This window comes from Hypanus sabinus, chromosome 6, assembly GCF_030144855.1.
Source record: "Hypanus sabinus isolate sHypSab1 chromosome 6, sHypSab1.hap1, whole genome shotgun sequence".
Lineage (NCBI taxonomy): Eukaryota > Metazoa > Chordata > Chondrichthyes > Myliobatiformes > Dasyatidae > Hypanus > Hypanus sabinus.
This window is the reverse complement of record NC_082711.1, coordinates 62676375-62691507: the sequence shown is the minus strand read 5'-3', so window position 1 is coordinate 62691507 and position 15133 is coordinate 62676375. Positions and strand designations below refer to the sequence as shown.

The 15133-nt window shown below is 37.3% G+C and overlaps 1 protein-coding gene across 4 annotated transcripts in view; it reads right to left on the bottom strand.

The window, feature by feature from the left end:
* Positions 1–15133, bottom strand: part of akap9 (A kinase (PRKA) anchor protein 9) — a 208072-nt gene that overhangs the window by 172601 nt on the left and 20338 nt on the right. For 3 of the 4 annotated variants that reach the window (XM_059972268.1, XM_059972269.1, XM_059972271.1), the window contains exons 3-7: positions 13720–13764; positions 12158–12214; positions 9906–10067; positions 3726–3881; positions 1212–1409 (exon numbers count right to left, since the gene is read on the bottom strand). In XM_059972268.1, the coding sequence (XP_059828251.1) occupies positions 1212–1409; positions 3726–3881; positions 9906–10067; positions 12158–12214; positions 13720–13764 (618 nt within the window). The remainder of the gene's footprint in view (positions 1–1211; positions 1410–3725; positions 3882–9905; positions 10068–12157; positions 12215–13719; positions 13765–15133) is intronic. The other variant, XM_059972270.1, reaches the window with a different exon arrangement.

Here is a 15133-nt window from a genome sequence, read left to right as displayed (position 1 = left end):
TTACATCATCCATGCCATTGGGCGAGAGTTCCAATACAGTCTAACAGCATATACGTATTTAAACAGAAAAGTGCATTCTTGGATTAATTATCTGGGATTATAATACAGGGAAAAATATCTCTTGCAGCTGACAGAAAGGCTAAACTCAATTTAATAAGTGCACATCATAACTGTAAATGAAGTACTATTGCACATTGTGGAACTTGACTTGCTGTACTTAAGCAGACCAGAGCTTAGGTTGGTCTGGAATTTTGGTAGGACTACTAAAGCCATCAGCATTTACCATTATAATGAAGAAAGTGTTGCAGAAACTATTGAAAGGCACAAAGGCAATTAAAATACAAAAACCCAAATCTGCTGTCAGTAATGCTCTGCTCCTCTGCAGGAAGCACTGTTACAACCTTCTCTGTTTCTACATAAAAGAAATGAGTGCACTGGTATGGACACAAAGGAGATCTACCAGGGCATTTCTTGGGCTTGGAGCACCTCAGTTATGAGGAAACACTGAGCTTCTTTTTCCTTGGAGGAAAGGAGGGTAAAGAGGGACCTGAAGCATACCAAATTATGAGGAAATGGTAGGGTTATTTGAGGGAAATTTTTTCCCCACAGTAGTGGAGGAATCTAAAACTAGAAGACATAGATATAGTGTATGAATTGGAAGTAGAATCTGTACCCCTATAAGGCAGTTAAAAATCAAGAAAATATTGTCCAAAGCCATGGTTGAGGCAGGGAGTCTGAACAAGCAATTGAACTGCTAAGATATAGAAGGCTACAGATGTTATTTAAATAGATGAATACTTGATTGCCAGCTTGTCTATAGTGTGCCAAAAGTGTTCTTTTTTGCTGAGTCGTATGACTCCTCTGTGTCATCACCAGTGCAATCATATCCTTTCTGTGTCTATATCAGAAAACTAATGAAAAATTAAAGAATACTCAAACTATTCTCACTTCAAATAACACTGAAAACATTACCCAAGATCCAACCAATGTACTACTGCATACTAAGACAGTTCCTGCTCAACAAGCTTTCAGCCCTAACACACTAGTTAGTTGACAATTATAAACAAGAGGGCTCCTATAATTTTGCTTTTATGCTTAAACAAAAATAAAGAACATAAGTCACACAATTAATCAAATCGAAAAAGTACAGGATGGTTCCCTATTAAGGGGAAACAATGCCATTTATGAATATACTCAAGAAAGAGGCATACCGTTAATTGATCTTGAAGTTGAGCTTGCAAGTATTTTATTTGGTCTTGGCATTCCTGATTTATTTTTTGAGAAGTTTTCAGCTGTTGTTCCTGATCATCGATCTGCATTTGATATGCAACAAGTTGCTGCTTTGACTGAATTAGGTCAGCTGCTGTTGTACCGTGGCTAGTACTTCTCACTGCTTCACTTGCTTGCAACTTCATTTCACATAAATGAAGACATACAAATTTCAAATTGTTAGCTTCAAACAGAAAGCTAAAGAAATGAATACTATCTCAACAGTGAACCACTAATTAACTTACAAACATTTGTACTTGCATTATTGTTCGCAACCAATAGTTCACAGCTCCCCAATTACGCCATTGTTTAATACCTCAGGCTTCATGACCACAAATACTTCAGAGCCTTAAAGACTATCTATAGTTGATGGTTCCTCACCTCCTGGTGCTGTCATATTATTGACTTGGCATAGATGCCTCAGTTACTTTGTCTCAGTAATTGGGAGAATGCCAATAATGATCAATATTGATAGACTTTTAAACAGCTTCTGAGGATTGCACTTGAAAATTCCATACTTACAACATAACATATCAGACAAAGTGGAAAAAAAATACAACTTTCCCAATAAACATGGAAAAACAGTGAAAAAAAATATCAGATCATTTTCTAAATTGTAATAGGATATTAGAGATAATCTGCCTCGATGGATTACCTTCAGTGTCGTATTCAAGGGTAATGCCTACAGGCCACTGGATTTAATGTTTTTTTCTCTACTGAAGTGAGCACAATATCACATAAAAGAACTAAGAAAATGAGAATGAGCTGCAAGATGCATACATTTAAATAAATGCACATTAGAAGCATGGATTCCTATTCTATTACAGTACAACTAACTGCTCAATGAAACTCCATGATATAATATAATAAATTAACAATTTGCTCTGGACAAGGGTGTGCAATTAGTGAAAAATGTGTTAATGGATATCCCAGTGGAAAGTTCAAGGTCAAATTACCTTTCAGTTCGAGAGTTCTGGAAATGGGTGCAATCTTCTAATGTGCTGAGTTAAACCAGTTTTCAACTACACAGATCTTTTGCCCCTACACTGAGAGTTCTAGGCCTCAGAATTAATATTTTGAAAAGCTTAGTGTCAATATAAAATGTTGGAGGAACTCAGCAGTCCAGGCAACATCTATGGGTATGGAAAAAAGTACAGTCGACGTTTTGGGCCTAGACCCTGCTTGTGTGTGTTGCTTGGATTTCCAGCATCTGCAGATTTTCTCTTGTTCGTGACTGCAAGCTAACAATTACCAAGGCTTCAGATTCAGATTGAATCATATGTCATATTACTACTTCCTATTACTTGTTATTTTGTATGTATATACAAGCAATTAATTCATATTTCTAACTCTGCCGCGGATGGTCATAGTGAAAGGAGAAGGTTTGTGCATGGGGTTAGCAACTTCGTCCCGTAAAAATGCAAAGGTACAGAAACACCAACAGAAGCTCCAAAGATCTCATCCCTGGGAGAGGAATGATCTTCGAAGATGGGCTACACCTGGGGACAACTTGATAAACTGACCTAGGACAGAGAACTCTGGCAAACTGCAATCTGCAGCCTATGCTCCAGTAGAGGTGATGGGCTTAAGAAAAAGAATAAATTATTTCTCTCATGAAATGCAAATAAAATATCTGACTTTCTTAAGAGATGTTAAGATTGTGTTGGCCACAGCTGAATTGCTAGTTGAGGTGCTATTCCAGTTTCACCATTCTCTTTGAAAGGTGTGTTAAGAAATTTTACATACATCAACTGTCAGGAGTTAGATGTTCCGACAATTTTTAACATTCTCTCACTATGGAACGGTCTGTCCAGATTATGTTCACTTCTTGAGGCAAAGACCGAGTCCCATTCCCCTGTATTAGCAGAGTGTTTAATGCATCAGAATCAGAATCAGGTTTATTATTACCGGCATGTATCGTGAAATTTGTTAACTTAACAGCAGCAGTTCAATGCAATACATAATCTAGCAGAGAGAGAAAAATAAGTAAATTAATCAAAGTATATGTATATTGAATAGATTAAAAATGGTGCAAAAACATAAATAATATATATTTAAAAAGTGAGGTAGTGTTCAAGGGTTCAATGTCCATTTAGGAATCAGATGGTAGAGGGGAAGAAGCTGTTCTTGAATTGCTGAGTGTCTTCAGGCTTCTGTACCTCCTACCTGCCTGATGGTAACAGTGAGGAAAGGGTATGCCCTGGGTGCTGGGAGTCCTTAATAATGGACGCTGACTTTCTGAGACACCGCTCCTTGAAGATGTCCTGGGTACTTTGTAGGCTAGTACCCTAGATGAAGCCATCTAATTTTATGAACCCCTGCAGCTTCTTTCGGTCCTGTGCAGTAGCCCCTCTACACCAGACAGCGATGCAGCCTGGGCCTCTCTGTGCGTGGAGCAGGGAAAAACGTGGACTGAGCTTTTTAACATTATAGGAGCAGCAAAGATAAGAGTTTACCTGTTGAAACTGAATTTGTAGCTTTTGACTTTGTTCTGTCAAGTCCAAAAATTCTTGCAGAATCTCATCCTTTTCCTTCCTTGCTTGTTGTAGCTTATCAGTAAGTTGAGTTATAATACCATCTCTCTGCTTGATTGCAGCTTCAAAATCCTGTAGCTGTCCAAAGAATTTTACAGTATAAATATCACTACTTATTTATAAAATAAAATAACCAGCCTTGAATTTCTTACATCCAACTTTCTACATCTTCAGACTTTGCACCTTTGGCACAGCACAGCTTCTTGGCACTGATAGTGTCACATAAGATTAATAAAGCACAATATTACCACATTTGAAGGAAATGCATAATATTTTCTTTCTCACTAGTAAAGCTGTCACCAGACCTGTAAATAAATGCAAAATCAAATAAAAGGTTTACCCATTTAAAAGAAAAATGTGCCATATTTTCTCCCACACCCCCCCACATGGACTTATCATATCAACTCCCCCCAGCACACTACCGCTCACTGTGGGAACCCTATTCTAGTCTGTCTCTGAAAAGTGCAACACCTGGAATTAAATTCCATTTGATATTCCTTGGTTCACTTACCCAGCTGATCCAAGATCGCTTTTTAAATACTGATAATGATTTTTACCAGCTATGACTAGGATGAAGATGTGGATGGGTGGATTATTAAGTCTGCAGATAAGGCTTGGTGTCATTGTTGACAGTACAGAAGATAGCCAAAGGTAAAAGCAAGACATAGTCTGATTGTAGATATGGGCAGAGAAATGGTAGATGGAGTGTAAGCTGTTTCACTTTGGGAGATCAAACATAAAAGGACAGGACACTGTTAGTGGCACAACCATTATCAATATTGGTGTATAGAAGGATCTTGGGGTCCAAGCCCACAGCCAGGGTATTGAGTATAGCAATTAGGACATTATGTTGCAGTTATACAGTCATTAGTGAGGCTGCATTTCGAGTACTTTTTGATCACCCTGTTGTAGGAAAGACATAACTAAACTGTAAAGTGTGCAGAAAAGATTTACAAGGACGTTACCAGGACTACAGCACCTGAGTTAAAGAGAGAAATTGGTCAGGCTAAATCTTTATTCCTTTGAACATGGGAAAATGAGGGGTGACCTTATAGAAATGTTTACAACTATAAAGGCATAGATAAGGTGGATGGTAACAGTCTTTTCCCAAAGATATGGAGAATCTCAACTAGAGAGCAAAAAATTAAGGTAAGAGGGTAAATATTTAAGAGACCCATGGGGCAACTTTTTCCAGACAGTGGATAGTGAGCATTTGGAACAAGCTGTCAAAGGCAGTGGCTGAAGCAGGTGCAATAGTACCAATGACAGACATCCCACCCTGCAAAAACTCATTTCAGGGAGGTGGCACCCCCAACCCTGCAACACCATATCCCTCTCCCCCACTCCAGTTGACCTCCAAGGGCGTATGTAATACTTTGTTTAGTAATTTTGTCTAATCTGTAAACCAAGTTGGGTATATGCAGAAAGTGTGACATTAAAATATATACTTATATTATCATGGAGTCATTTTTTTATTCTATTACAACTTTAAGCAAGTCTCCAGGGAGTTTGGCCTCATCACGTAGGACATCAATAGAGTAGCTCCTTAGCAGCTAGCCAGCTAGTTTAAATAACTTTAGCAATGCTAATGAATGAATGACACCTGTAAAACTCACCTTAACATGTCTTTTACATTTTATCCCACCATGGGCAATAGAAAAGTCACTGTTGCAAACTGTGCAGTGAGCAACACTGTCATTATTTTTGAGGTCGACTGTAAAGCCCGCCCACAGAGAAAACTGATAGGTCTACTTGGCACGAAGAGATGCTCCCTCTCGCTCTTCCTCTCCCTCTCAAAAAAATCAATTTCCAGGATATCGTATATAATTTGCGGGCGTCACGGAGCCGCTATCAATATGCAGGAGCCTCCTGGAACTTCTGGGAGAGGTGGGATGCCTGCATTGAAGAACTATGATTGATCCACGTAGTGGTGGGAGTTTAGAACACTATGGATTAAACCTAGTAAATTGGGACTAACTGGGTAGGCACCATGGTTGGCATGGACTCACTGAGCAGAAAGGTCTGTATCCATTCTGTGGAGCTCTATGACTCTATAACATTATGGGTTGGAGGGTCTATTCTTGTGCTGTACTGTTTTACGTTCTATGTAACAGCCCAATCACACAGAAAAAAAATTACTAGTGGTTAACTTTAATTTTTACATCTGTATTCACATATCTCTACCATTTGTAATAAATTTTCTGGTAATAAAGTAATGTGCAGGATAAAAGTAACATTTTTAAATTTCTTATATTACATTTTTCTTATTCCTATTTTTCAATGCAAATGAAATATTTCTTTGAAGAGCACTTTTGCACTTGTCAAAAATAACTACAATATCAAAATTATTAAGGGCTGGGTCCAATAGCTTCAAATGTATATAACAAATCTATATTTGTTAACAACAAAAGAAAAGAAATAATTTGTGATCCAATAATTTACAAACATTTCCTATATTCCTCTCATAAAACTAAGTATTTAACCCATGAGCAGAGAGAAGAGCAAATCAGATAAGTGATTTGATCACTTCTCCTCAATTGTTTCCACATTTTGCTTGCCATCTCTTGCCATATCCTTCCCCTCACCCTTTATACTGGCCATCTTGCCTCTATTCTATCGGTCCAGGTGAAAAGTCTTAACTTGAAACAGTGGCTTCCTACTTCTTTGCTGGAACTGCTAAGTTTTTTCCAGCAATTTGTTTTTTGCAGCAGACATAAACGGGTTACTTTGTTGTTCAGATGTTGTAAGGAATGGTGCTTGGGCCCTATCTATTCACAAATCTATATCATGCCTTACATTCAAGTCCGCTGACAATTTGAAGTTGGGTAGAACACAAGAATGCAGAAGCTTCAAGTGATATAGGCATGCTAATTAGGAAAAAACTTGGCAGTTGAAAATACTGTAAAAAATATATGTAAAAATGTGAGGTCATTCAACTTTCTGGAAAAATTGCCATACAGAAGCAGAACTAACCTGTCCTTGGTTCCATTAATTTTTTTCTTCTCAAGAGAGGTATATATCCTTTCAATTTCCTTCATAGGTTCCTACACTCAATGCTCAATGTTTCCTACACACATACATCTTCAGTCCTCAAATTTAATACTTTCTGTCATTAACTTGACAAGTTAGTTTGGCACTTGATGATATAGTATTTGAACTTTTCCCCTTGTGGGTAAGTATCACTGTCAATTCATTCACCACAAACAAGCAATCAATGCTGTGGTAGCCACTCCACTCCACTAGTTGGGATTATAACTTGCATTAAGTTTCCCTTTCCCTTTATCTCCATGCCTTCAGCAGCTCCAGCACTTGAACTTGCTGTCTTTTAGAGAGCGTGGTCTGGACTAAAGGGAATTTGGGTCACAAGTGGGAGTAGATGTGTTATACCTAGTGATGCTGGATGCAACTATTATTACTAGTTCTTTGATTGTACTGCTGTCAGATGCCTCACTGGGAATACAGTACTTTGAGTTTTATCACAGTTTCATAAAACCTTGACCAAGTTCAAATTTCAAAGTAAATGCACCGTATGTCACCATATACTACCCTGAGATTCATTTTTTAGCAGGTATTCACAGTATATAGAAAGAAATACAGTAGAATCAATGAAAAACTACACACAGAAACAGGCCAAAAAAAAAAATGAACAAAAGACAACTAACTGCAAATACAAAAAGAAAATAACGATATATAAATAAACAAACAAACAAATAAACAATAAATATCAAGAATACAAGTTGCAGAGTCCTTTAAAGTGAGTCCAGTGGTTTTGGAATCATTTCAGTGTTGGGATGATTGAAGTTATCTTCTCTAGTTCAAGAGCCTGCTGGTTGAAGGGTAATAATTGTTCCTGAACTTGGTGGCGTGGGTCCTGAGGCTCCTGTACCTTCATCCTGATGGCAGCAGCGAGAAGAGAGCACAGCCTGGATGGTGGGGTCCTTGATGTTGGATGTTGCTTTCCTGTGACTGCGCACCTTGCAAATGTGCTCAATGGTGGGCGGTCTTTACCTGTGATGCACTGGGTTGCATCTACTACTTTTGTCTTTACAGTTTTATCCCCATTCAAGGTCGTTGGTGTTTCATATCAGGCCGTGATACAATCAGTCAGTATATTCTCCAGCACACATCTATAGAAGTTTGTCAAAATTTTAGATGACACGCCGAATCTGTGCAAACTTCTACGTAAGTAGAGGTGCTGCAGGGCCTTCTTTGTATATGCTGTACCCAGGACAGATCCTCTGAAAGGATAATGCAGAGGAAGTTCAAGTTGCTGACTCTCTCTATCTCTGGTCTCCTGATGGGGACTTGCTCGTGCCCTGTTTCCTCCACCTGTAGTCAATAACTAGCTCTTTGGTTTTGCTGACATTGAGCGACAGTTTGTTGCCGTGACACCATTTGACCAGATTCTCCATCTCTCTTCTATTTGCTGATTTGACACCACCTCTGATTCAGCCAACAACAGAGGTGTCAGCAGCAAATTTAAATATGACCTTAGAGCTGTACTTAGCCTCGTAGTCATAAGCATAAAGCAAGTAGAGTGGGGGGCTGAGCACACAGTTTGTGGTGCACATGGTGACTGTGGAGGAACTGTTGTCAAGGACAAGGAAAATAACTTTACTTTCCAGAATGTGTAGAATAATGTTTTAGCATTGAAATAGATTCTAGATATTTATTATAAAGTGGCAAAGGAAGTGCCCCACTAATGTAATTCCTTACAAATAAAAAAATTATTGAAGTTAAATATAGCTCACATGACTTGTAAACCCACATGGATAAACTTCCACCAATCACATCCTAATCACCTAGGAAAGACCAACTGACTGCCAGAAAACCATACGAATGAAAATCATTACAATAATTAAAAGTTACGAAATGTTAATTAGGAATAAGAACATTCAGAACTTAGGTGACCAGCTGGAAATAGAAGTTAATTTTATATTTTGACTTCCAGAAGATATGATTTAATCAAGTATGAGGCAAAAATTTTCACAAGTATGAGCCATGTGGGAATAGGATGAATCAGGTGCGATGGTGAAAACTTGTGCATGGAGTTGGAGGAGGTAGCTAGAAGAGGTACTTAATGAATACTTTGCTTCAATATCCACCAGGGAAAAAGACCTTGGGAGTTGTGGGGATGAAATGCTTGAGCATATAGACATTAAGAAAGAGGATGTGAAAAGCATTAAGTTAGATAAGTCACCAGGACAAGATGAGATATACCCCAGGCTACTGTGGGAGTTGAGGGAGGATACTGCTGAGCCTCTTGCGATGATCCTTTCATCGTCAATGATTCGGGAGAGGTTCTGGAGGATTGGAGGGTTGCAAATTTTGTTCCCTTGTTCAAGAAAAGGAGTAGAGATAGCCCAAGAAATTATAGACCAGGGAGTCTGGCTTCAGTGATGGGCAAGTTGTTGCAGAAGATCCTGAGAGACAGGATTTATGAGCATTTGGAGAGACATAATCTGATTAGGGATAGTCAGCATGACTATAGAGAGTGCAGAGAAGATTTACAAAGATGTTGCCTGGATTGGGAGGCGTACCTTATGGGAATAGATTGAGTGAACTTGGTCTTTTCTCCTTAGAGTGATGGGAGAATCAGAGGTGACCCTTTAGAGGTGTATAAGATGATGAGAGGCATTGATCGTGTGGATAGCCAGAGGCTTCTTGCCAGGGCTGAAATGGCTAACACAAGGGGGCGTAGTTTTAAGGTGCTTGAAAATAGGTTCGGAGAGGATGTCAGGGGTAAGTTTTTCCACACAGAGAGTGGTGGGTGCGTGGAAGACACTGCTGGCAACAGCAGTGAAAGCAGATACAATAGGGTCTTTTTAGATAAGTAGATGGAGCTTAGAAAAATAGAGGGCTATATGCTAGGGAAATACTAGACAGTTTCTGCAGCAGGTTACATGGTCAGCACAACATTGTGGGCTAAAGGGCCTCTAATGTGCTGTAGGTTTCTATGTTAAGTAAATAGAGCTCAGCAAGTAATATTTTGATTCAACAGAAAAGAATAATTTTTTATGAAAACTACAATAAATAGATAATTACGGATAGTTATTTATTTAAAACACAAACATTTGACAAGTGGGAATTATGAAAATTTACCTGTTGTAAACCTCCTGCATCAATCAATTCTTCAGGCTCCCTGTTCAGCTCTTCAACCTCCTCATGTTTTGTTGTTAAATCATCGTCCATTAGCTCGAATCTATTCTGAAATGGCTGAGTATCATGCTCAGAGCAGATGTCTGATATGCCAAATTCCTCTTCCTAAAAAAAATTAAAATTAATTTAAAATCTGCAAGGCTTGATTTAGGATTTTCAAAGAGGAGAAGCCATAAACAGGGAAAAAGACACTTATTAGGAGGAGGTTTAATAGAAAAACATGCAGCCACAAATATCACTATAGCAACTATTGTTGTTAGCAATTTGCACCTCAACAGCTTTAAATGTGTCTATTTCTCAACCGATGGGACTCGGATAAAACATTTAACACAATATTGTTAAGTCACTGCCATTTCTTGTGGATGCTCAAGAAATATTACAATATGGTTACATCATCCTATATTAAATTTGCCAGATATTTTTCTCATCTCCAATGTCAGAAATTTGAATATTATTTAAGATTTTCACAGCTAGAAAGAATAATTCTGTAGAAATTACCACCAAATAATGTAAGTACTTCTAATAATTGTATTATTCAATATTCTGAAAGGGGACAACAATATTCAGGCATGGTTTGTACAAAGGTAACTATATTATTGCACATACTTTATGATAGCAGCATGTTTTTGCCTCATTAAGGAGAAATACTAAAGTCCAGTTTTTAACATCTTACAAACGTCATGCATGTATAGAAATCAGAACAGAATTAGGTGGGTGACCCTGAATTTCCAGCTGACTGCATCTTAATGTACCATCCCAATCTAACAGGTCCTCCAGCACTGATATAAAAAGATTAATGTAAAGCATTTCATCTTCAGTTTAGGCACAGGTTCAATATCAAGTGTTGCAACTTCAGGTATTTGTATCAGATCTGACTTTTGCAACGTTGACATCCTTTGCTTGTTCTCCCTTTCTAACAGTACAACTAATCCATTAATTGAATGCCTAGGTTTGCAGCTCACCCCCACAATAACTCAGCAGTTATCTGTTTTTATCAGAGAGATTACCTTCACCCTATCCATCCCTGCCTCACCAAATTATAATTAACTTGTCTTCTCTTCTTCTGTTCTGTTGAATGATCGTTGACTAAAATGATAGATTTACTTCTTCATCCATTGATGTTGCATGACCCGCTGAATGCTCCTAATAATTTCGGTTATCATTTTAGATTTCTAGTGTCTGCTGTTTTTTGACTGTTGTCCTCCCCTCATGCTCACAATTCATTATTATTTTTAGGAGATATTTCAAGTTTTGTCAGCATCCATAAACTAGTTAAGATTTAACATTCCAAGAAAGGAGACTGAGTTCAACATAATAAAAATAATATTTTTCATGAAGATATGTACTGATGTTTTAAATCAATCCTTTTAAAATGATATTTTACTCTGATACAGTCAAAAATGTTCAGTAATAATAACAACTGAATCATGGATACAAAGTATTTTTAAATCATAACTATGCCTTCTGATAAATTGTATTCAAAGTAATTGTAATCTCATTAATTTGAAAAATCTAGATATCCCAGTATTAATTGTATTACACTTAGTTCACACAAAAAATGGCAACTGCTTATTAAATCATTTTCTAAAGCAGCAAGAAACAAAGTCAGTAAAGATTCTCCCAATGAAGTAAAGAAGCACATACATTGAAGGTTAGTATATAGAAAGTGCAATAGCTTGCTAATGTTAAAGACATTCTTAACCACATTGCTATGCAAAAGGGCTGAAAATTGTCACGGTATTTTTGGGTGAATAAAGGCAATGATGATAAGGATTATTAATGTGGCTAAATTTATTTTCCATTTTTAATTACTACTGCCAACAATGTTCCAATCAGGTGGAGGATGACAATTGTGTCTCCAACATTATTCTAGCTCAACAGCCATCTTGAGTAAAGTCTTAAAGGGAATGCCCTTAACTGCATTTAAGTGTTTCTCTGCATTATTCAATTTTATTATCTCCCTTCAAGTTGTCAATGAATGATGCAGATTGGATTAATTTTGGAAAAAAAACAACTACTTTAACAAGCTTCTTTGAATTACTTAATTCCTGACTGTGGGTGGTTATATGGAATTACACACTGTGAACCATTTCAGCCATTGTTGGGGGGGGGGGGTGTGGGGTGAGAGGAAACATTTCAGCAGCTATGGTTAAATATGTAAATATGTCATTAAGCTGTTTTTCTTCATACTGTACCCTTGTCATATCTTCTGCTTTAAATAGTATTTCTTGTTGCACTGTACAACCATTTCCCTGTTCAAACCAAACAATTACTTTAAGAGTATCCTCTCATCAATTCTCCCCAAAATAATATGAGAACCACGCAATGATGTTTATTCATAACAGTGAAACACCATATATACCATTCCCATCCATTTCTCTATACATTTTCTAACTTAGAAGTGAGTTAAGTCTCCTAAAGCCCACTTTGAAAACATTATTGTAGCATCTCATGTTCATAAGCTGTAAAGAATCAATAAAAATGATTTATAACAGGGCAGATGAACAATTAAAAATGTATAATCATGATTAATCAATCTACTAAAAAACAACTTATTCATGTTTGAATCACACTAGTAGACAATAAAAGGATAACATTTTTGAATTATTTAAAGTAAGACACATTTTGCTAACCAACTATTAAACAACAACATTTGTTGCCTAGTAAACACCATAATAAAAAGATACTACTTTTCTTCAAATCCATCTGTTGGTTTGACCCTTTTTCTGTAACCTCTACAAGCTCAAAAGCCCTTAGCCATTTACATGGCAAGAACTCTGACATTTTGTCAGTCCCCAATTTCTTTTACCTACCACTGGAGACCTGATGAAAGGGTTAAAGACAGCAGTGAATTATCTAATATTTCTTACCGTTTTCTCAAACAAATAACCTTCAACTACTTCTGGTCTGTTAATGTTAGAAAATACATTCACAGTACATTTCAACAGCCCTTCCTCACTTCGTTTGCATTAAAATTTATGTACAAAGTCTTTTCATATCAACCTATATTCAATCCATTATTATTTATAACTATTTGCATTTTCAGGTTTTGAACTCAAACTTTCCAACATTTCTTCTTTATTAAACATGAAACATGCTTGAATTTGTACCTTTTGGCTGCTAAACATTCCTAGTTCCTCAACTACAGTCTGATTACCAAAATTTTCATTTTATCGAAAGCAGATCTTTGCCTCTTGCTGTACATTGCTTATCCTTTCCCCTGTGTGACACGCTTATCCTTAATGTCTCTTTATCCTTTTCAATTTTTACACTTCGCCTAATTATATTGGATTGCAAATTTAACTCTTATTTATTTGCTCTGTTTTTCTTGCGCCAACAACACAGCATTATTTGTATGCAATTATCCAGATATTAATGGTGAGGAATAGATATCCTTCAAGTTGTGAATTGCTGCATACTTGCTGGATTATCTGCTTGATCTGCTCTTAGGTTTGCAAGAGTCAACGTCAACCTTGAAAATTGTAGTCCTATAATAATCCTTCAAATACCATTTTTATAATAATGAAAGAATTTTTTGATTTTAAGCATTTGCATTTTTGTCATTGCCTATCATTTAAGGTCCCATAATATTCTTTCCAAACAATTCTGGCAGATTTTAAGAGCTACCCATCTGTTTTCATGTCCTTAATTGAGTAGTCCCTTTGTTGTACTGTTTTTGGTTTCATTGACTAAAAAAAATTTAAATATCACTTATAATTCAGAACTCTGGGTAATATTCATTCTTTTAAATTCTTACCTCTGAGGTACAGTCATCAGCTGTTGTTGATACTTCACTCTCTGCCTGAAAAACAAACATAAAAACACTTGACATTTTACTCAGTAAAATACTATACATGAGTAACATAATGGCAAGTGGGTAAAATTTTATGGAACTAACCTAGACGTTGTACTAACACCACACTTCTGGCATCGGGCTGGAAGACTGCAAATGTCACTCCACCCTTCAAAATGGGAGAGGGGCAAAATATAGGAAATTATAGGCCAGTTAGTCTGAATTCAGTGATCAGGAATATGTTGGAAGTCGATTGCTAAGGATGAGGTCTCAGGCTACATGATAAAATAGTCAGTATGGTTTCCTTAAGGGAAAACCTTGCCTGACAAATCCACTGGAATTCTTCGAGGAAATAAAAAAGCAGGATAGACAAAGGAGAATTGGTGGATGTTGTGTACTTGGATTTTCAGAAGGGTTTTGAACAGCTGCGTTGCGAGGCTGCTTAACAAGATAAGAGCCCATGGTATTACAGGAAAGAGACTAGCAGGCATAGAAGATTGGCTGACTAATAGGAGGCAAAGACTGGAAACAAAGGGGGCCTTTTCTGGTTGGCTGCCAGTGACCAGTGGCATTTTGAGGAGTCAGTGTTAGGACCACTTCTTTTGACATTATATGTCAACAATTTGGATGACAGAATTGATGGCTTTGTTGCCAAGTTTGCAGCCAATACGAAGATAGGTGGAGGGGCAGGTAGTTTAGAGAGGGAACAGAAGAGCTCACAAAGATTAGGAGAATGGACGAAATAGTAGCAGATGGAATACAGTGCCAGGAAGTGTGTGGTTATTCACTTTGGTAGAAGGAACCAAAGCTTAGACTATTTTCTAAATGGGCAGAAAATTCAAAAATATAAGGTGCAAAGAGACTTAGAAGTCACCATGCAGAATTCCCCAAAAGGCTGACTTGCAAGTTGAGTCAGTGGTGAGGAAGACAAAGGCAGTATTAGCATTCATTGTGAGAGGACCGGAATATAAAAGCAAGGATGAAATGCTGAGGTACTGATGTACTGTGAGCAGATTTGAGCCCCTTATTTTCAAAGGATGTGCTATCATTGGAGAACATTCAGAGGAGATTCACAAGAATGATTACAGGAAGGTAAGAGTTATAATATGAGGAGTGTTTGATGGCTCAGGGACTGTATTCAATGGAATTCAGAAGAATGAGAGTGGATCTCATCGAAACCTAACAAATATTGAAAGGGCTAGACAGAGTGGGTGGGGAGGATGTTTCCTAGAGTGAGCGAGTCTAGGACCAGAGGGCACATCCTCAGAAAAGAGGGCTGTCCATTTAGAATGAAGATGAAGAGGAATTTCTTTAGCAAATCTGTGGAATTCATTATATTTAAAGTGGTAGTTATAGTGGTAATTAAAGGTTATATTTA